Below are 20206 nucleotides of genomic sequence, written 5' to 3' on the forward strand. Positions count from 1 at the left end.
CCATGGATGCTATATCGCCTAGATTACAAAGAATGCTGCTTCGATTGATGCGATATCAATTTCAACTCGAGTACGTTCCAGGTTCTCAGCTCTTGATAGCGGATGCGTTGTCAAGAAACCCAATTAAAACAGACCTGGTGAACACCGATTATTTGGACTGTGAAGGACAAGCAGTATTGGCTATTTCTGTGGTAATTCCACCGACAGAAGCCAGAATTAAAGAAGCAACTAAGAAGGATGCTGCACTAAACCTCGTGGCTAAATACATAAACGATGGGTGGCCTACGCATAAAAAACTTGTCAAGCTAGAAGTCCAAGAATATTGGAAAGTCAAAGACGACTTATGGATGAACGACGGCTTAATTTACAAGGAAACCAAAATAGTGGTTCCGACAGAAGTAAGGCCCGACATATTGCAGATCATTCACAGTGCGCATCAAGGCGTGGTGTCATGCAAGTTAAAGGCGCGTCAAGGACTTTTCTGGCCTGGAATGACTCAGGACATAGAAGAATATGTATTGTCCTGTCAAATCTGTCAAAGCAGAGCTAAAGCTAATGCCCACCAACCGTTAACAGTGCATGAGGTTCCGGAATTCCCATGGGAGAAAGTAGGAACAGATTTTATGAAAATACAGAACGATACCTACCTCATCGTTATGGACTATCATTCTAAATATGTTGAAATACAACGTTTAACATCAACAGCTAGTGGTCCTGTTATTCAGGCCATGAAGGCAATATTCGCTCGACACGGTATACCAGTCACAGTGTTCTCTGACAATGGCCCACCGTACGATTCTCAAGCCATGAAAATGTTTTACGACCAATGGGGTATAACAAGCGCAACCTCTAGTCCACATTATCCTAGATCGAATGGAATGGTCGAACGCCATATCCAGACTGTAAAGAACATGTTGCTTAAAGCTCAAGCAGATGGAAATGACGTATACAGAGCCTTATTGGAATATCGAGCATCGCGTACCGCGACATTACCGTCTCCAGGTGAAATGTTGATGGGCCGAAAACTTCGTACTACTTTACCGATTCACCGCAGCGATCTGAAGCCCAAGTTTCCGATAGCCGATCATGTTCGACAATTACAAGCACGCCAGGAACACATGAACAAATACGGGAACCATCACACTAAACCACTCTCCCAGTTCAGAGCTAATCAAGAAGTCTGGTATACAACTAAGACCAGAGAATGGTTACCGGCCACTGTTCAATCCCTTGGCCCGGATGACAATAGCTATTGGATCAGAACAGCCACTGGAGCCGTATATCGACGAAACCGCGAGCATTTAAGACCTCGTCGAGTGCTGCAACAGGAGATGGACAGGTCAAGAGAAATGTCACCGCCCAAGCCACAATGGGCTCAACACCCTGTCACGCCATTCGCGCAATCAGAGATTAGAGGTCCGGATGCGATATCGCCTCCGAGTAGTTCCGACCTTCGTTCTGAAATCAGCAACCCTGAAGGACCGGTTTTGTCTCGATCGCCTCACAAAAGATCTTCACCGGAAAGCCCAGTTTTGTCTTCCTCACCGGTCCTACAAAGCCCTGCAGAAACACCCACCGAGCGTGTTGCTACTCCCACTACTCCACTTGTCAGGCGAACTAGGAGTGGTCGAGTAGTAATTCCACCGAAGCGGTTCACAGACATTTAAAACATTTCCACATTAAAATTTTTGGGTTATAGAAAGTCATCTATACAATATCTGTGAAATATTTAAAAAAAAAAAAAAAAAAAAAGAGCGTGATATATATGTTACTTTAGTGTACTATAATATGGCCAGATGGCGTTGTAAGCTTATCCAGTTGGGTCCCCGTGACTCGACACAACGCGCATTCACCAGTATTGTTTTGTTATGATCGACGCCTAGTCGAAGTCTAAATGTATGCCGAATAAGATTAAAGTTTATCTTAACATTAAAGGACAATGCACAATTATTTAACCAACTAAATAAGGTTAAGCAAGTTTGATATTCTAACTAAATAAATAAAGAATATTACATATGCAGCTTCTCTTGGCGTTCGAATTTGGAAGATCAAAAGTTTTTATTCGCGGTTTGTGCTCAAGTTCTTGGACCTTCTTAATTCATATTAAATGTAAAATATCATAATTAGAGTTTAAAATCTATGCATACATAATGGTAGAGACTAGATTAACATGTATTTTGAGTAGTAAAATGTCACGGTATTACTCGTGAAAGCAGATAAGTCACAATTACTCAAATTAAGTGTTCGACTTATCTGTTCCACCATGTTGATTAATAATTATTATAACCATTAATGTTTAGCTTCATCTCAACTTAGTTTCAAAATTATAAGGAAGTCTTTAGCGTGTCTTCAATCTTATTTAAGTACAATAATTTTTTTAAAAAAATGTATGCCTATAAATAAGCGGCGGTTATGAACAGGCATATAACGCGTAATGTTTTGAAGCAAAACTCGGCTCTTTTGGCGCCCTAACATGCAGGCTAATCTTAATCACACAGATTTTACAGTTGCAAAAGGCAGGAAGCTAGGAACCAATCAGAACTCTTCCACGAGAGTGAAGAGGTAAAACTAGTCTTTGCTAAGCTTAGCGAGCTAGTTAACTCTACTCGACTCTGGTACCATCTAGTGGCATTTGTTTAAACTAAAGCGCAGCCGCCCGAGACTCGCTTTAAGCTGATAGAGACAAGATCAGAGAGTAAAATTTAGTCCCGTACTGGCGCTCATCGATTTATGGATGAAGTTTGCTCGTAAATCATTATTAAGCCATCCCCGCTACTTGAAAGCAGAAAAAAGGGGTACAAATTTTGTAAAGCAGAGAAATGATATTATTCGCTGCATTGACGGCCTAAAGTAACATGATAGAAAAAAGTACGGCACAACATTAGCCTAATTCTATCAAATAAAATACAGTTTTATGTTAAACATTACCTCAGAGAGATTTTGATGACATCAGGGATAGATTTAATTTTAGAAGTAGGAATGAGAACAGAGTAATCTGGGTGCGCGTCAAAGCCCCAGACCCCTTCCACGGGACGGAGGGGTATGAAATAAGAGGCGGGAAGGTCATAGCGACAGAGGTAAAAAGGAATTACGTATTTTGTGCCGTCCCCGTCAGCAACGTCATCAAAACGTAGTTTAAGTGTGAGCCAAAAAGATAGTTTTAATAATAACTGTTCGTCACGTGTTGGAGGAAGGGGCTCTAAACTGCATGGGCTATGAGTCGGTCGGGTTGAAGCAAATACTAACCGTTCCGTTCTCCATTCCTACTTCTAAAATTAAATCTATCCTTGATGACATACTTCGAATTGAATATAAAAAATTGTGCAAGATCAGGGACCAGTTTATTTATTACCGGTCAAGGAGGGGGTCGTCGTTCAAATGACCACTTAAAAATTCCTTATTTAAACCCCGACAACGTCAGTTCTTTATCTTCCGGCTTACTTCTATTTATCATGTTACTTTACGTCCTTGGTCGGACTACGCTAGGACATTCTTACTTGGCACTAAGCTGAATGTGATATTATGGCTTAATCTAAGTGTTTTAATATTGTCAAACGACACTGTCGGGTTAAGTAAATCCCGGGATAACGAGGATAAAGCGCTCGAGAGAAGCTAATAATTCACAATTACTATGAGTAGCCGAAGTTTGACATTTTTGCAATAATGTAAGGGTAATACCAGAAGGGGGTAATAGAAGAAGGATGACACTCTGTATCCCGTCTTAATGCTTTAGTTATGTAACATGAATGATTCTTCCCGGGCTCATGGCACCATTTTTGTTTGCTCTTCCGCTCATCAAACTTAATTCAGATGGGTAACTATAGCACCGTGCTGGGGTGAATTCTATAACTGTTTGGTATTTACTAAAACCTCAGCAATCAATTAACCAACAAACCTTGATTGCCTTGACGTGGGACAAAAATCCACAAGCGCATGCGCCTTGGGAACTAGTTACGCGCTAATAGAGTAATGATGAGGGAACTAATTAGATCGCGTATGCGATTCGGTTTTGCACTCCAAATGTAAAATGATTTTGGGAAGAATCATGTTACAATTACCCCGTTTTGTAGTTCGTACACTTCTCTCGAAGAAAAGTATTATACACTTCTGGTATTACCTAATCCCCTAGCTTTGTTCCGTTCCATTATTAGGTAACGCTTTTCCAGTTTTTACTGCACCCTATGAGGAAAGATGTGAGATGGAGTAGAAAGGTTGGTGGGCCATGTGTTGAGATGAAAGTCTCAACTTCTCAAGGACTACTTTGCGCACGACCCTACCTTTGGTAGGGGATGTTAAGTGCTGCCGCGTAGCGCTATTTAAAAATAATAAGCTAGTTCTCATGAATTAGCTTCTATTTTTCAGACACAGGGGGCATTATCGACGTTTTCATACCGTGTACAACTCTACCAAAACGCCACTTAGGATGCTGTTAGGACTTCGTTTCAGTTCCATAGATGGGTAGGGTATAGAGGTTTCGTTATAGGTATGGAGATCACGACTCCGTCTCAACTTTCTCCTCCAAGGTGCACCGGTATAAGATTATTTATAGCCTTATTGAAGACCATTTTGGTTGGGTACCTTGGATTATCATAATAATATGAAACCGTAATGTTTAAAAATAAGTCCTGATTGATTGATCATCATGGCCCAGCCCAAACTTAAATTGCTACCTATATCTGGGATACTGAAACCTTATTCTTAGGTAGTACGTGCTCACTTAAAATGCTGTTTTTTTTTTCGCGGCCATCTTGAATAAAATGGCTGCCAGAAAATAATATTATAGAATAAGGTTCTATTAGCGGAATTAAGAATCGGTAAAAACCACTTTAATTTAGCTTCATCCCCTCTCTAAACGTATTTTGGTCCATGTAAATAAACACGGTTTCACTATTACGATTATAAGGAATACATATACGGTTTCAAGGAATAATTTTTCGGACATTTCCTCAACGTATCTAGACGGATTTTGTATTATCATTATGTATTACGAATTTTATCTTGTGAAAAATCTATCTCGCTGCGCGTGCGCCTGCCTGAACTCGCGTTGGTATCAACCAATGTAACAACAGTTAGAAAGACGGCATCAGAATTATGAGGCGTGACGGATGGTAAGTTTTTCACTCAAAATTAATAAAAACTCAAGCCCGTCCCACAAAACCCGCATAGATATTAAGATGAGGCACAATGATATAACGTTTTAAGTTTAGATATAACGTAGAGAATAATTTCGTTCGAAGTTGCGCTAGTCTGCGGTTCAATTCCAAAACATATCTAATGGTTTCAGTCTGCTATACCCGTTTCATTAAATGATTGACGGGTTTCCATAAAAGTAAGTCTTTTTTGTTCAGTCAAACTTTGTATTCTAGCGTTTAAAATCATAAGAATATGGATATTCTCTTGGGCAAAAAATTTAAAACCAAAATTATTGATCGATTCATACGCTGCAACTTATTTTATATTGGTTTAAAGAGTTGCCTCACTTTGTCACGTTTTTAGAACAATACCTTCAGTACATTTAATATTTACAAAACAAAGCGCTAAGTCTAAAGTCATACTAATTTATAAAAAATAAATGAGCACTTCCATTACTTCTATTGTTACGTATAACCTGTTTATACTTCATCTGGAATATTTCCCATTAAAGGTATAGTCGCAAATTAGAAATTACCGTATTGAAGAAGTATCAGCAATAATTTCACTATTAACTGTCGTTGCTTTTTATAAAACCTAGCACGTGATACCTTACTTAGTCCACGAGAGAGGCACGTGATACCTTACTTAGCCCACGAGAGAGGCACGTGATACCTTACTTAGCCCACGAGAGAGGCACGTGATACCTTACTTAGTACACGAGAGAGGCACGTGATACCTTACTTAGTACACGAGAGAGGCACGTGATACCTTACTTAGTCCACGAGAGAGGCACGTGATACCTTACTTAGTCCACGAGAGAGGCACGTGATACCTTACTTAGCCCACGAGAGAGGCACGTGATACCTTACTTAGTCCATGAGAGAGGCACGCGCTATAGTTTCGCAACTAATAACGTTATTTACAGATAGACAGATAGTTTCTACGTTTTATTATAACCAATACTCTTTGCTTTTTATAACTGGCTTGTAAAAGGATCACTCCAACCATCAAGACTCCTTGCTTTTAAATTTTTGAAACTTACACGTTAAATATCCCTTGTTTACCAGAAAGAGAAGTGAAAGCCATCTATCTGCACCTAAAGTATAAGCGTTATTAATAGATAGATAAACAAACAAACAAACTTATTATAAAACTACAGATTATTTGACAGTAACGAAAAATTTCAACAGATTTTGCGACTTCCACTTCAAAGGTATTGATTTGCAAAACTGTTGCTTGGAATACTTGGTATAATATGGAAAATAGACGCGTATGAACACGTAATGTTCAAACGTGTAAGAGAAACTTGGCCAGTATGAAGTGGCGTTGCATTTCAGCCTAAATAATGGTAAGTTACAATGTTAGAAGGGATCAGTTTTCAATTGTATTTCTGAGGGAATTGAGATCCTTTTAAAGCTCGTATACACATAAATTACGCATGATTAAGATCAATATCGCAAGAGAGTTTTATTATGTATGTTAGTTTACTTAAAGTATGTACTAAAGTTTTTCGTTAGCGTTTCTAATGTTTATAAGAGACATTAAAGATTTAGATAATGTTAAGCGCTTAAAAATTAAGTATTCGGAATCGATTTTAACCTGGTAGCTCAACAACAGGACCTCATTCAAGTACAGTCTTGGATGACGCAAATCCAACGCACGTCTATAAGTGTTTGTGTCCTCGATCGAACGCGAACTACAATTCCACAAGTTGATATTTAACAAATCAGCTGTTGAATTGAAATTTTTCTGTAAATTTAAGTAGTGGTGTAAAATTTAAGTGAGCTCAATATACTGGACAGTGGATTTGGTTTGAATCGAACCAAATTCTTGCTTGAAATTTGCATGTAAAGTTCAATGTGCTTATTTGAAAAAACGGACCAGGCATGTTTAAACGATACGGAAGATTCAAGAAAACACTTTCTGTCAAAAAACGGACCATAAGTACACCAAAAGCAAAGAAATTCAACTTCACAGAATGTTTGAAAGTATTTTTTTACCTTGGTGTCGGATCAATTTGTTTCTACCAGTTGTACATTTTTTTGAAACTGTACTTCACATATCCAACCAGTGTTTTTTTGAGCATAGAAGAAAATGGTGAAGCATTCATACCAGGAGTGACATTTTGCGACGCAACTACGTAAGAATACACTAGTGTGTTCCATAAAGGGTGGTAGTGTTCAATTACAATAGGTTCAATGGGAGATTATGAGTTGAAAATGTTACTATAACATTTTAACAACAGTTTTCTACTTATGATTTAAGTGTTTTAGGGATAACCCCTTAATTAAATTATCATTTTCGTACAATTTCTTACTTAAATTTAAGGGGTCATTCGTAAAACACTCCAATGTTCATAAGTTGTTTAGAGATGTCCCTTGATGAAAATTGTAGGTAATAGTCTAAATAATTAAACTAATTACGCAACACTTAAAATTACAGGTTTCGTAAATCAGCCTTGGATAAAATGTTACAAGTAATGGATTCTTTAACATTTTCAACGTTGAACTAAAATATTTACGCGTTGATTTTTGTAAATTAGATGAACATATCTAAGGAAAGTATTGAACAAACCATGTTAATGCGAAGGTTTGAGTTGGTGACCAAACAGGAAAATTTGATAAGGGTGATAAAACTTTACTTGGATGGAAAAACGTCTATGAATGTCAAGGACAAATGCATTAAGTAAGGGATCATAATAATCTTTGATGAAACAAAAGGCAAATTGAAATAACAGTCAGGCCTCGAATACCACAAAAAAAGTTGAACTTGAAGTTCTCGATTAAGAGACGGCAAGATAACTGCAAGTTCAACCATTATTAACGTATTAGGCCCACCAAATACGCGCTACTCTCGCGAATGTGAGACGGCTGTGAATCGAAGCAGAAACAGCTTGGTCACGTGGGAAAAGGAACTATATCTTTCCGGAGAATCCTGAGTGGTGGGTTTGAAATTTCGCCCATGCGCAGAGAGAGAAAATACGAATTTCCCTCTCGCTCACAAGATGGAGGGCAGGGGGGGGGGTTACCAGTCATATTTCTCTCTCTGCTGAACGGGTGCCTCGTGGAAGGTTATCCATAATACGTTAGTGTTTATACGTATCCATGGTTGAATCCTGATTGGCTAACCAAAGAAGCTAGAAAGAAAAATAATGAAACTCATATTGGAAGTGCCTCACTTTCGGTCATTTTCATTTGCCTTTATATTATCCGATTTCCTTTAATTAATTTTAATTTAATTATATAATTTTGCTTGACAAATGTATCAGAGAATCAGTCTGGGTCCTGTTAGGGATAAAAAGATCCTGTTGGTGTTTAAATCCAATTTGGAAAAATGCCACTTACACGACAAAAGAAGAATATACGGGCAAGTATTAGTATGATAATATATTTTTTCCACAATTAACTGGAATACATACATCTATTGGGAATAATTGCGTACCCATTTTCACTCAACATAGCTTGTCGGATTTTGTAGGACGAATATCCCTTCCCAAATGGTGTTTTTATAATCAACGATTTAAGCTATTATTAAATTTAGCTCTATCGTTAAACATACACATGGATCCTTTGGAAACAACAAACGAGACGTTTCAGAGCGCCAGCGTTTCGTCAGGCTACTTGTACTTGCACAATGCTGATTATTCGCCTACTATGAAGACATTTAACGTACGGATCGTTTCCGGTACGCATTACAGCGTACGATTCGTCAAGACCACGGTTTACCTACTTGAACCACCTTATCAAACGATGTGTTACAATTACACAGAAAAAATCAAATGTGGAAAATGGTCAAATCTCCTCAATAAACAAGTACTCAAAACACAACAAGTTTCTTAGATTGTTGCACAGTAATATTTTGCCAATTTTGCAGATTTGCGAACAAGATTGCGTTTGGGAAAAATTCCATTCAAATTGTAAATGCATTCCGATGGGAGAACCTGTGCTCAAAGATATGGTCATTTGTGATAAAAACAGTCAGTATATGATAACTTGTTAAGCAATTACCAACTACTTGAAGACCCAAATCCCAATACCCAAAAGATCATTTATCGATTCAAATTTGACAAAAACGAATATATTACACTTTTGAATTGTATACTTCGAGGGATGCTTTATGAACTTCTGTTTCTTGTTTTTATTCACGATTTAGGCCTAGATAAAATTCTATGCAACGAAGGAACATTCACGAAAGAAACAAAACGAAATTGTTCAATGAAGTGTCCCACATCTTGCAAAGTGATTTTCTACGATTTTTTCGTTAGCTACACGTCGGGGATAGCCAAGTAAGCTTTGTTTGGTTAATGTCTTTCTCGTGTTAAGGCCGAACTATCTTAGTTTGTTGAAGAAAAGCGTCTCGACAATTCACATCGACGCAGGCAGCGCCAGAAACGTGGTGTATTCGCACTATTCAAGGTTTTCAGTAAGTTCAAATAAATAATTAATTAAAATATTATTGTTTGAAATTATTTTCTATTTATTTTGCAGCAGGTAGAAGTGTTCAGTAACGTAGGTGGTTACTTGGGAATATGGTTAGGGTTTTCGTTTCCCTTATTGTACAATTTCTTCGAGTATTTTCTAGTCAAAGTTATGTATAATAGAAAAACATCGAGAAAGAGTTCGAAAGTTCAAACGTTTTCTCCTAAGTTACGTTTGTATTAATAAAATAATTTCCCAATAATTTTTTTGAACCAAAATCTCATATAAATTGTTAAAAATTTCGATAATAAATATTTCAAATTATCTATGAAATCTTAAACTAATTTGAATTTAAAATCATTCATCATGGGTATTTCTTTTAATGTTTCACGATGCAGATTGGTCTTAACAAATGATGAGAGAATTAAGTTGCGACCTCTATGCAGAATTGTTTTGACCCGATGCCACTGCCCAAGGATCGAACCTGCGAGGCGAAAGCAATAACCGCTACGCCACCACTCTGAATTTTAATTAAACTTAGTCTCTAGGCCTAGGGTTTATCTATTTCATAGTCTCGTGATTGTCCTTGAAGAATTCAGGTAGAGAAGTAACTAATTTTTTATGTTAATACTTAAAGTGTTAGTCGTGTACGTTGGTTAAAACTTTCCAAAAATTGGAATAATTTTGCTGCGCTAATTATAATCTAATGCAATAATTTCTAAGAATACCAAAACGTCCCAGATTTAGTCAGATTTTACCTCAAATATTACGATAATTACATAAAATTGTAACCACTAACAAGTAAAGTTCGACAAAAGCTTTTCATAAAAATATTAATCGTATTGTTCCCCCATATTTTCCATCTTAATTTCTATAAGGGTTTGTGGGCGGGGCTTGAGTGGTTTTGGTCACGTATCATAATTCTGACGCCTTTCTAACCGTAATTTCATTGGTTGGTCTTCTGCTGATACTCCCAACGCATGGGCAATAAATTCGCGAGGTCATATGACTGTGACGTGGCAACGCAGCGAGATACGTTATTCGTGAAGCACAATTCATCAATCATAATGATTAGTCTAGCTCCTCCCTCTAAGCCCGCTTAGATACGTGGAGAAAAATGGATGTAGCGCAATGATTCCAATTACTTGTATACATTCGTGATCGTACCCTAAATCATCTGCGACTACACATTCAATCAAACATCGTGTTATCTTATATCTCAAGTCTTTCAAAATCAAGTTTTTATTGAATTCCCATTTTCGCCAAACAAATTAAATTTTACCACTTGTTTTCAAAGAGACCTTTAAAGATAACCAATATCTCCGAATTCTAATCATCTATTTGGTTTCGAGTTCCTTCAAATAATTAGTTTTACGATACGTTTAAAGCTAAAGTACACACTGAACAGTTAGGAATGTAAGGAGACGACGTTCAATGTGAAGATAACTATATACGCAACGAAGATAGTGAAAAAGCCTTGAAAATAACAAGTTAACGATAAAGACAAGTTGCGATATTGCGAAGAAAGAATCAACTATCATTACTTTGAAGACACACCCGCGTTAGGTTTCTGTGTTACAATTCGGTTTTTGCTATGGAAACACAAATAAAGTAAGTTCGAATTTTAAATTATTTTTTACAACGGATTTTAAGTGTTCACCGCGTTGCACGTGTGACAATTTAGCACGTGGCCTTAAAGGAAAATATCAGATAACATAACATTATACCAAGAAGTGATATCTAGTTTATTAGGGAGAAGTTATAAGATGCCTAAGTATTCGCGCGAGATAGTCCCTGCAGCCCCCCCCTTTCAAAATATAAGGGTGGGCGTAAAAGGAGGCCCGGGCTATTTCGCTACACTCTCTTCAGTCGGAAAATATGACTGTAATTTTCGTCATTCGCGTCGCGCTGACGTGCACGAGTTTTCAAGAACCAATGAGATGTAGGTTGTAATTTAGAGGCGGGGATTAACTCCGGACATACTATACGTTTGGACTGGAGATGAAGCAGGAAATGTGCAGGCGAATTTACATCTTCTCCCTAATAGACTAGATATCACTTCTTGGTATAATATTATGTTATCTGGATTTTCCTAATAAATTAACCTTATGTTCTAGGGAAGGTATTTTGTTCGGAATGGGGAGTCCACTTCTGGACATCTCGGCAAACACATCGGATGAATTTCTATCAAAGTAATTAAGACTAAATACCCTAGAATTAACGGAAAGTAATTAGGCACTGTGGGTGATAATGAAATCCACGAGTTGTGAATTCTCACTATGGTTTACAACGCACTATCTCACATTCTGTCATTTTTAAGACCAATTGCAAATTCTAATTGAATTTATCCCTAGATATGGTTTAATGCCAAACGATCAAATATTGGCAGAAGAAAAACACATATCAATGTAAGTGCATTAATTAAGACGATACTGAAGAGTAAAGTTCCATTTAGTAATTAATTAAAACAAATTACCATCTTCAGGTATCATGATTTGGTAAACAATTATCCAGTAGAATACATCGCAGGAGGATCAACGTTAAATAGCATAAGAGTTGCGCAAGTAAGTAGGTTTGCGTGTAGTACCGAGCGTCGATTATTCGACGAGTGACGAATGATTGAGTCGCATTTTAGTGGATATTGAAAAAGAAGAAAGCTTGCGTATTTACCGGTTGCATCGGCAACGATGCATTTGGAAACATTTTACAATCAAAAGCGCTAGAAACGAACGTGGACACTAGGTTTCAAATTCACGAAACGCAACCTACAGGGACATGCGCAGTTCTTGTCACCAACAACGGTCTAAACAGGTATTTCTAGTCGCCAATTAGGATTAGCAGAAGTTTATACTACTTCTCTTCGAGAGAAGTGTGTGTACCACCACAAAGCGGGGACTGTAATTGTAAAATTATTCTTCCCAATATCATTTTACATTTGGAGTGCACATGGTTACTAAACCGAATGACATTCACGATAAATAGTTCCCTACTCATCATTACTCTATTAGCGCTGCTTAACTATTTGCCAAGGCCCATGCGCTTGTGAGTTTTTGTCACAGCCACGTCAAGACAATCAAGGTTTGTGGGTTGATTGCTGAGGATTTAGTACAAACGGTGAGATGCCCATCTGAAGTTTGATGAGCGGGAGAGCAAACAAAAATGGTGCCATGATCCCGGGAAGAATCATGTTACATAACTTAAGTATTAAGAGAGGAAACAGAGTGTCATCCTTCACACTTACATCATTTTTAGGTCACTTTGCGCTTATTTGGCAGCGAGTAAACACTTTCACAAAGAACATCTTGAAAAAATTGAGAATTTGGAAGCGATACATAACGCCCAGTATTACTACATTGCAGTACGCCTATTAAAATTATTCGTCATCTGACTTAGAACCAATTAAGTTCAATGCAGGAAGGAAGAAACGCACGTTAATACTGCGACCAATTTCTGCCTTTTACTCCATTGCATCATAGTCAGTGATAACGCCATGATCACAAGTTAATTTTCTCTCTTACCTAGGGGTTCTTTTTGACGGTTTGCATGGACTCAATATTAAAGGTTGCGAAACACGCGGCTCAACATAATAAAGTGTTCACGATGAACTTAAGCGCACCTTATCTCAGTTTAGCGTTTAAGAAGCAACAGGAACAAGTTTTGCCTTATATTGATATCCTGTTCGGAAATGAAGCGGTAATTATTACCAAAGTTTAAAATTTAGATATGTTCCATAAGATTGTGACTAGTTGCTGAGAGCTTGTCATGAAGTGAACGAGGTAGGTCATAGATTCTGGGTAAGTCTCTAGCATTACGAAGAATAGGAAGTGCCTGTCATACTTATGGAACATATCTTATAATAAACTTACGATATTTTATAATTATTTGCGTCAAAATGATTTTGTAGGAAGCCGAGACGTTTGCAAAAGCTCATAAATTAAAAGTAAGAAAATTACACGTAGCTTTGTGCTGAAATTTCCACTTCACTTTGAATGTTAGTGATTAAATGTTTTCACTTGTAAAATATGAATGAAGAGTACAAGTCTTCATGGGATAGCGGTTGAAATTTGTAACTTGCCGAAAATAAACACGCAATATCCGAGAATAGTCGTCATAACGCAAGGAATGGATCCAATCATAGTCGCCAGTGGTAAGTAGTAAGATTGCCCCAGAAGTGCGGTATTTGAACAGTACCAAAAATTCAAAGATAAAAACGAAAAATACACTTCATTGAAGCTTGCTCGCTCCGTGTAATAAGAGAAACCCCCTTTTACCTCTCAGAATAGTGTCGACCCGCTCTGCGTATGATTACTATCACGACCGTAGCACAGGGAACGTGCGTGACTAGGCTCAATATAATAGCCAACCAAGTACTAAGAGTTAACGTTCGGATCACCACCATAGAGTTCTATTTTTATACAAACCTTTGACCTCAAAAAAGGTCTTCTCTGATTGATTGGTTCGTGTAGGGACTAGGGATTGAGAGGAAGCTCATTTGCTTCTCATTTTAAATGGCGTCTACAGCCAAAGGGTGGAACTGGGAACTGTGAACGAAGTACACTTTTGTTTTAATCTTTGAACGTTTGTCACTACTGATTGTTCGCATTTGATGGTTTCAACATCAATCAATTTAAATACTTTTAATGTTCAGATAATAAAGTGATGGAATTTGAAGTTGAGGCGCTAAATCAGAATAAAATTGTCGACACAAATGGTGCCGGCGATGCATTTACAGGAGGTGAGAACCAATTCGTGATTTCTTAATTGATTCAAACCACTCACTTTATACAAATGTATAATTTAAACTTAAATTTATCGCAGGATTTTTATCACAATTGGTGCTAGGAATGCCACTAGAAACATGTGTAAAATGTGGTATATACGCTTCACGTGAAGTCATACAAAACCCGGGTTGCACATTTCCATCCAACCCAAACTTCAAGGCGTGAGCCATGATGGAGTCACAATGTGATAACTGAGAACATAGAAACCTTGGATGGCATGTTCTAACGACTTAAATGTGTTCTTGATATGTTCTATATACCCTTTGTTAATACTTTTGTAAGCAACTAAATAAAACACTTAACAATTTCGTGTTACAAGGAAGACTGCTTGAAATTCGAAACATTACCATGTTCAATCACTCAGTAAATGAAATATAATACGAACACAACCCCATCTCTTAACGCACGCGTTCATTTCTAACAACCATGACCAAACTTTATTAAAACTACAGATACAATAGTGCAATTTTTAATCACGTGTTCACGTAAATTGCGGAATGGAGTCACAATGTGATTACCGAGCACATAGAACCCTAGTAGGACAATTCACATGTTCTAACGACTTAAATGTGTTCTTGATATGTTCTACATACCCTTTGTTGGCAATTTTGTAAGTTAATAAATAAAACACTTTGAAAACGGACTTAACTTTTTCATGGAACAAGTAGGCCTAAGACTGCTTGAAATTCGAAACATTACCATGTTCAATCACTCAGTAAATGAATTATAATACGAACACAACCCCCATCCCTTAACGCGTTCATTTCTTACAACCAGGACATATTTTATTAAAACTACAAATACAGTAATACAATTTTTAATCACGTGTTCACGTAAATTGCCTTTTCCGCGGCTTTCCTGTTAACGTATTTTAAAATCATCGTTAAACTTCGACCAGGTCCGCATTCGTATGTTTTTGGGAATTCGGTATCGGCGGGTCTATTGTACACCAGATGCAAAGTCTGTTCCCATTTAACGGGATTGAACAATTGCAGTTTCAGCTTGCGCCGCATTTCGTTAACGTTTTTGTAAGGATTCGAGTCATAATTAGAGTAAACCGGTATCAACGGTTTGTTTATGTTAATCGAGGCCAAGGCCTTTTCGAGCACCATTTCGGCTGGTCTCATAAGTTGCGTGTGAAAAGCTCCGCTAACAGGAAGCCTTTTCAGTCGTCGAAACTTGAAGTCGTCTTTATTTAGTTCGACGAACTTCAAGGCCTAAATGTTTTGTGTACAATTATATCGAAAAATGTACTTTCGAATTGTTCGTGCAAGAAATGGCAACCATTTAAAGTGAATAGAGCTATCCCAGAAGCCTTTGTGTGACGTCACCCATGCTATTTTCCAATAGAACCGAAGTGGTACCAAAAATGGCCGCCCGCTGCCAAAGCTAAGCCCGTGAAGACCATTTAAAGTGAATAGAGCTATCCCAGAAGCCTAAGTGTGACGTCACCCATGCTATTTGCCCATAGAAGCGAAGTGGTACCAAAAATGGCCGCCCGCTGCCAAAGCTAAGCCCGTGAAGACCATTTAAAGTGAATAGAGCTCTCCCAGAAGCCTTAGTGTGCCGTCACCAATGCTATTTGCCCATAGAACCGAAGTGGTACCAAAAATGGCCGCCCGCTGCCAAAGCTAAGCCCGTGAAGACCATTTAAAGTGAATAGAGCTATCCCAGAAGCCTTAGTGTGACGTCACCCATGCTATTTGCCCATAGAAGCGAAGTGGTACCAAAAATGGCCGCCCGCTGCCAAAGCTAAGCCCGTGACCTGACGTCACAACTGAGATTGCTCTATTATGAACCGAGTTTTGACTGAGAAAAACCAACGTGCATAATGCAACATAGCACATAAATTTATTGCAAAAAGGCTACTACGTTCTAATAAGGCAAAATTGCAGATATCAATAAGTGTTGCTCACTTGGCCGCGTTTGCTTATAGAAGGCGGTCGCATTTGCTTAAAGAAGGCATTGCCGGGTGTGTAAAAATTATTTGCAATTCGTCACAGACACTACGTGACGCCAAGATACATAGACTACACATTGAGTGGGACTGAACACCATGTTCCGTGCAAACACAATACAACCCTTTCAAGTAAGTCCCCATTAAAGATGTCCAACAGACGCTTGCGCAACGCATTGCATACCCTCACAACACCAGTCATCATGCAGTTAACAAAATATAAAAGTGTTGTACGATGTTTTGCAACAAAAATGCATTCGATAAATTGCCCGAGTTGCTCACTAAAAGCAAGCTTGAATGCAAACCCAAAAAATGCATTGTACCTTACTTCAAGTAAAGCACCATTTCTACAATTAAAAAAAGGTTGACAGTACCTCTTCATTTCCAGCGATGACTTGACAATGAGGAAACAAATAATTGGCCACTTCGCAGACTGGATCTTCAATTCCTTCTTGTTTGCACCATTCTTTGGCAGCGTGGCACGCGAACTTCAATTTAGAGTCTGGCCCATAAAATACGGTCATCATGCCACTAGGGGTCAGTTCCGACGCCGCTTGCATGGCTTCGCCCCGGATCTTCACTAGTCTCACTCCTTTTAAACAATACCGGAAATAATATGCCTTATATAATGGAACAGTTCAACTTCCATGTTTTACAAATTAAAGTGGGGGGGGGGGAATGTTTTCCCTTCAATAGAGTGGTACTGAGAGGGGAGGAGCTACGGAGACGTCACGTCACTATTGGTAGTCTAAAATATATGACGACTTTCAATGTGGTCCAGAAAGCCGAGGTAAGAGATTAGAGGGTGTGACGTCACGAGACCGTACTTAGTAGTACTTAGCGCAAAAGTAACAAGACGGCCCCGGGCATATTACAGTTTTGCGCGGCTTCCAATTTAGAATTAACATTATTAAATTTATCATAATAAGTTAGGGGAGTAATTACAGATAGTTTGCACTAGATGGGGTTAGAGAAATTTTATTCCCCTTGTTTTTAACTTTAACTGCGTTTCAGAGTTGCCAGTAATTTCGGGCTAGGAACTGATTGATCTGAGTCAATCAAAACTACAAGCTGTTTAGTCTGTTGTAGATAGCGATTGAATTGCACTCACAAATGTCTCTGCACACTATCTATATTTTGCAGTTTCTTCTTTTGAATATTAAATATCACTGCAGTTATGAATAAAATCATTCTAGTATGATTTAGTTTACATAATAATGGAATCTGTAGTTTTTTAACATAATCTAACTGTCCCAAAATCAACTTTAGTTGCAGGGCTCCTATAGTCCTACTCTCCAGTGGGCACTTAGAATATTCGGGTAGCGCGTCAGGATGAATGAGAGCTGACCATAAGAGTGTAATGGTTTGATTCCCAGTAAGGGAGTAAAATAATTTTATATTGAAATATAATTTGTCACGCAACCTATGAGCTGTAACGTGAACTGGAATTGCATTTTCTGTGGAAAATTGGCGGGATATTTGCAATATGAGGCACTTTATTTATAAAAAAGCTAATTCAGGTCACACCAAAGAATGAGGAAGAAAAGGGGAAAACGCCACCCAGCCAGAAGGGGTCGGAACAATACTTTTACATCCCTTTATAGAGCGCAAAAGTAAAAATAAATAATTTTACGTCATCCGTTTTGAGAAAAAACTATTGCAGTTTAAATAATATTTGGCGACATCTTTTGACACAAATTACGCCTTTTAACCTGACAGCATTGCTATAGTTAAGTCATGATGCAAACCAATCAGGAGCAACTCAACAAATCTTTCCCATAAGAATTAATCTGGACTTAACAGATTTTCCCTGACCTTTTGTAAATTGTCACCCTTGAACCTTCCCTTATATGAAACAAGGGACACAACAAGTACGTCACGTGACAACCAACAACCAATTATATTTACCATCTTCAAATGAAATAGCTCCAGCAAAGACGAGAGCCGTAAATTCCCCAACACTAAATCCCATAGTCGCCACACAATTTTCAATAGCCTGAAAATAAATATTTATCTCAAGTTAAATTAAATTAAATTAAAAATTATTATTTTTTTTAAAACCTCAAGACATAGTTTAGTTATCCCGTTTTAATTAATAAATTAATTAATTACCTCTGGTTCCGTTTGTCGCAGCTTTTCCACAGCAGCTAACGAAGTAACCATCACCGCAGCTTGACAATTAGCAGTCTTATCCAAATCCATCTTAGGACCATTCATGCAAAGGTCAAGGAGATCGTATTTGAGAATAGAACTGGCCGTTTCAAACATTTCAGGAACATTGGGAACGCTTAATACTTCCTCCGTTACCATGCCAACATACTGAGATCCCTACACTAGTCATAAATTTAATTATAAACTATGTTAATTACATTACAATTAGTTTGAATATGATTAAACAATAATTATGTTAATTTGGTTAAAGAATGAAATAAGTGTAATTTACCTGACCAGGGAACGTAAAAACTGAAGTTCCGCGTGGATCTATTAGAGGTCTTTTCGAAACTTTAGTTTGTTCTACGATTTCATGATTAATTTCATCATTAAGAACCTTTGATGACGTGGAAATTGATGATCCTGCATTAATTAAACATTAAATACATTATTTAGTTTAATCATTAATCTATTAATTAATAGATTCATGGTTTAACGGAGTTTTTCATTTACTACTCTACAAGAGAGTTTCGGAAGCAGATTAGTAAATGAAAAACTGTAATTAAGAGTCAAACAAATGATTTAAAAGCTTGAAAATAAACCTACGATTTATAAATTTCCAAGACGTGATTAAATTATTTCTATTATAATTAATTAAATTTGAAACTTTTCGCAATTTATTCATAGTTAGTGTGGTAGCATTTATAACAGACTTTAAGTTCATAGTGGCAATTGTAGAGCTAAATCTGATCTTAATTTAACGAAATTTTAAATTATGATTAGATTAAACATTATTTTATACTAAATTTCAAAGGTAAATGCTAAATTTATAGCTATTTTACAGAGAAGAAAGTTTCAAAACCCTACGAGCGCGCGCTATAAAGATTCGCCGGTTCAGAAATACAAGCAGACTACGGTTATGTTTTCGAAGAGCAGAGAGAGAGAGGGGCTGTAAATAAGTAATACAACGATAAAGCGAGCGGCTAGATCCAGGGCCGGAAATAAGAAAAATTTCTTATAGGACATGTGTCCAGTGACCCCCTGTTTGACTGGAAAATTTATAGGACATTGTGACTGGAGTGTGCAAAAATAGTGTCGGATCTTCATAGTCAAGGTATCAAAACTTGGGAAAATTTATTGGTCAAAATGTCCAGTGACCCCTTAGTTTTTGAAAAAAATATGGGACATTTTAAAATTTAATGGACAATGTCCAGTGTCCTGTGCTTATTTCCGGCCCTGGGCTGGATCAAGCAGTGAAGAAATACTCTTATTGGTTCAACTATTTGAATAACTGAAATTGACTTTATTTGTCCAAAAATTGAACATAACTTGTCCAAAAACTGAACATAATTTGTCCAAACGTTGAACATAAAGTGTCCAAACGTTGAACATAAAGTGTCCATACATTGAACATAAAGTGTCCAAACATTGAACATAAATTGTCCAAACGTTGAACATAAATTGTCCAAACGTTGAACATAAATTGTCCAAACGTTGAACATAAATAGTCCAAACATTGAACATAAATTGTCCAAACATTGAACATAAATTGTCCAAACATTGAACATAAATTGCCCAAACATTGAACATAACTTGTTAAGTTAAAGAAAAGCATTTTCTTCATCAAAATGAAACTTTTAAAATTTGATTTTAGCTACTAAGATGTTTTCGTAAATGTCTGTGATAAATTAGTTAAGGATTGAAGTTTCTATTACCATAAGGAGATGATCTACCACTAAGTAGCTATCTGTGAGTGTTTGGCGTAA

The 20206-nt window shown here is 37.4% G+C and overlaps 3 protein-coding genes across 4 annotated transcripts; 2 read left to right on the plus strand and 1 right to left on the minus strand.

Annotated features, from left to right (window-relative positions):
* The first annotated feature begins 6278 nt into the window (after window positions 1-6278).
* Window positions 6279-9891, plus strand: LOC149678253 (uncharacterized). The gene is made up of 9 exons (XM_089837107.1): window positions 6279-6481; window positions 6740-7273; window positions 7576-7609; window positions 7676-7818; window positions 8402-8945; window positions 9007-9109; window positions 9286-9418; window positions 9471-9555; window positions 9621-9891. The coding sequence occupies exons 5-9, from the start codon at window positions 8694-8696 to the stop codon at window positions 9792-9794; spliced, it is 747 nt and encodes a 248-aa protein (XP_089693233.1). The 5' UTR covers window positions 6279-6481; window positions 6740-7273; window positions 7576-7609; window positions 7676-7818; window positions 8402-8693; the 3' UTR covers window positions 9795-9891.
* A 1159-nt stretch (window positions 9892-11050) lies between these two features.
* LOC149678254 (adenosine kinase-like) lies at window positions 11051-14654 on the plus strand. Its single transcript, XM_089836255.1, has 11 exons — window positions 11051-11162; window positions 11669-11743; window positions 11906-11959; window positions 12037-12115; window positions 12187-12362; window positions 12804-12909; window positions 13074-13244; window positions 13456-13491; window positions 13584-13698; window positions 14200-14286; window positions 14370-14654. Exons 1-11 carry the CDS (start codon window positions 11146-11148, stop codon window positions 14495-14497), a joined length of 1044 nt encoding a protein of 347 aa, XP_089692381.1. The 5' UTR covers window positions 11051-11145; the 3' UTR covers window positions 14498-14654.
* A 441-nt stretch (window positions 14655-15095) lies between these two features.
* On the minus strand, window positions 15096-19348 carry beg (malonyl-CoA-acyl carrier protein transacylase beg). Of its 2 annotated transcripts, XM_089836253.1 has the most exons (6): window positions 19047-19348; window positions 18733-18863; window positions 18402-18617; window positions 18198-18285; window positions 16664-16881; window positions 15096-15549 (listed from the first exon to the last, which is right to left on the minus strand). In XM_089836253.1, the coding sequence occupies exons 1-6, from the start codon at window positions 19162-19164 to the stop codon at window positions 15154-15156; spliced, it is 1167 nt and encodes a 388-aa protein (XP_089692379.1). In that variant the 5' UTR covers window positions 19165-19348; the 3' UTR covers window positions 15096-15153. The 2 variants fall into 2 exon arrangements, with proteins under 2 accessions (XP_089692379.1, XP_089692380.1); XM_089836254.1 differs by lacking the exon at window positions 19047-19348 and having other exon boundaries at window positions 18402-18622.
* Window positions 19349-20206: the final 858 nt, after the last annotated feature.

This window comes from Phalangium opilio, unplaced genomic scaffold, assembly GCF_054372755.1.
Source record: "Phalangium opilio isolate 3A_F unplaced genomic scaffold, DU_Popi_V2 ptg000042l_1, whole genome shotgun sequence".
In the NCBI taxonomy this organism is placed as follows: domain Eukaryota; kingdom Metazoa; phylum Arthropoda; class Arachnida; order Opiliones; family Phalangiidae; genus Phalangium; species Phalangium opilio.

Excerpts from the sequence above, each read along its gene's own strand:
- LOC149678253 (XM_089837107.1), top strand. The coding sequence starts at position 8,694 with ATGGATCCTTTGGAAACAACAAACGAGACGTTTCAGAGCGCCAGCGTT. Across the intron at positions 8,946-9,006 it reads CAAATCTCCTCAATAAACAA|ATTTGCGAACAAGATTGCGT; the intron begins GTACTCAAAACA and ends CCAATTTTGCAG. Across the intron at positions 9,110-9,285 it reads GGTCATTTGTGATAAAAACA|GCCTAGATAAAATTCTATGC; the intron begins GTCAGTATATGA and ends TTCACGATTTAG.
- LOC149678254 (XM_089836255.1), top strand. Across the intron at positions 12,910-13,073 it reads CCCAGTATTACTACATTGCA|GGGTTCTTTTTGACGGTTTG; the intron begins GTACGCCTATTA and ends TCTCTTACCTAG. Across the intron at positions 13,245-13,455 it reads TCCTGTTCGGAAATGAAGCG|GAAGCCGAGACGTTTGCAAA; the intron begins GTAATTATTACC and ends ATGATTTTGTAG.
- beg (XM_089836253.1), bottom strand. The coding sequence starts at position 19,164 with ATGAACTTAAAGTCTGTTATAAATGCTACCACACTAACTATGAATAAA. Across the intron at positions 18,864-19,046 it reads GTCTTGGAAATTTATAAATC|GATCATCAATTTCCACGTCA; the intron begins GTAGGTTTATTT and ends TAATTAATGCAG. Across the intron at positions 18,286-18,401 it reads TGCGACAAACGGAACCAGAG|GCTATTGAAAATTGTGTGGC; the intron begins GTAATTAATTAA and ends ATTTATTTTCAG.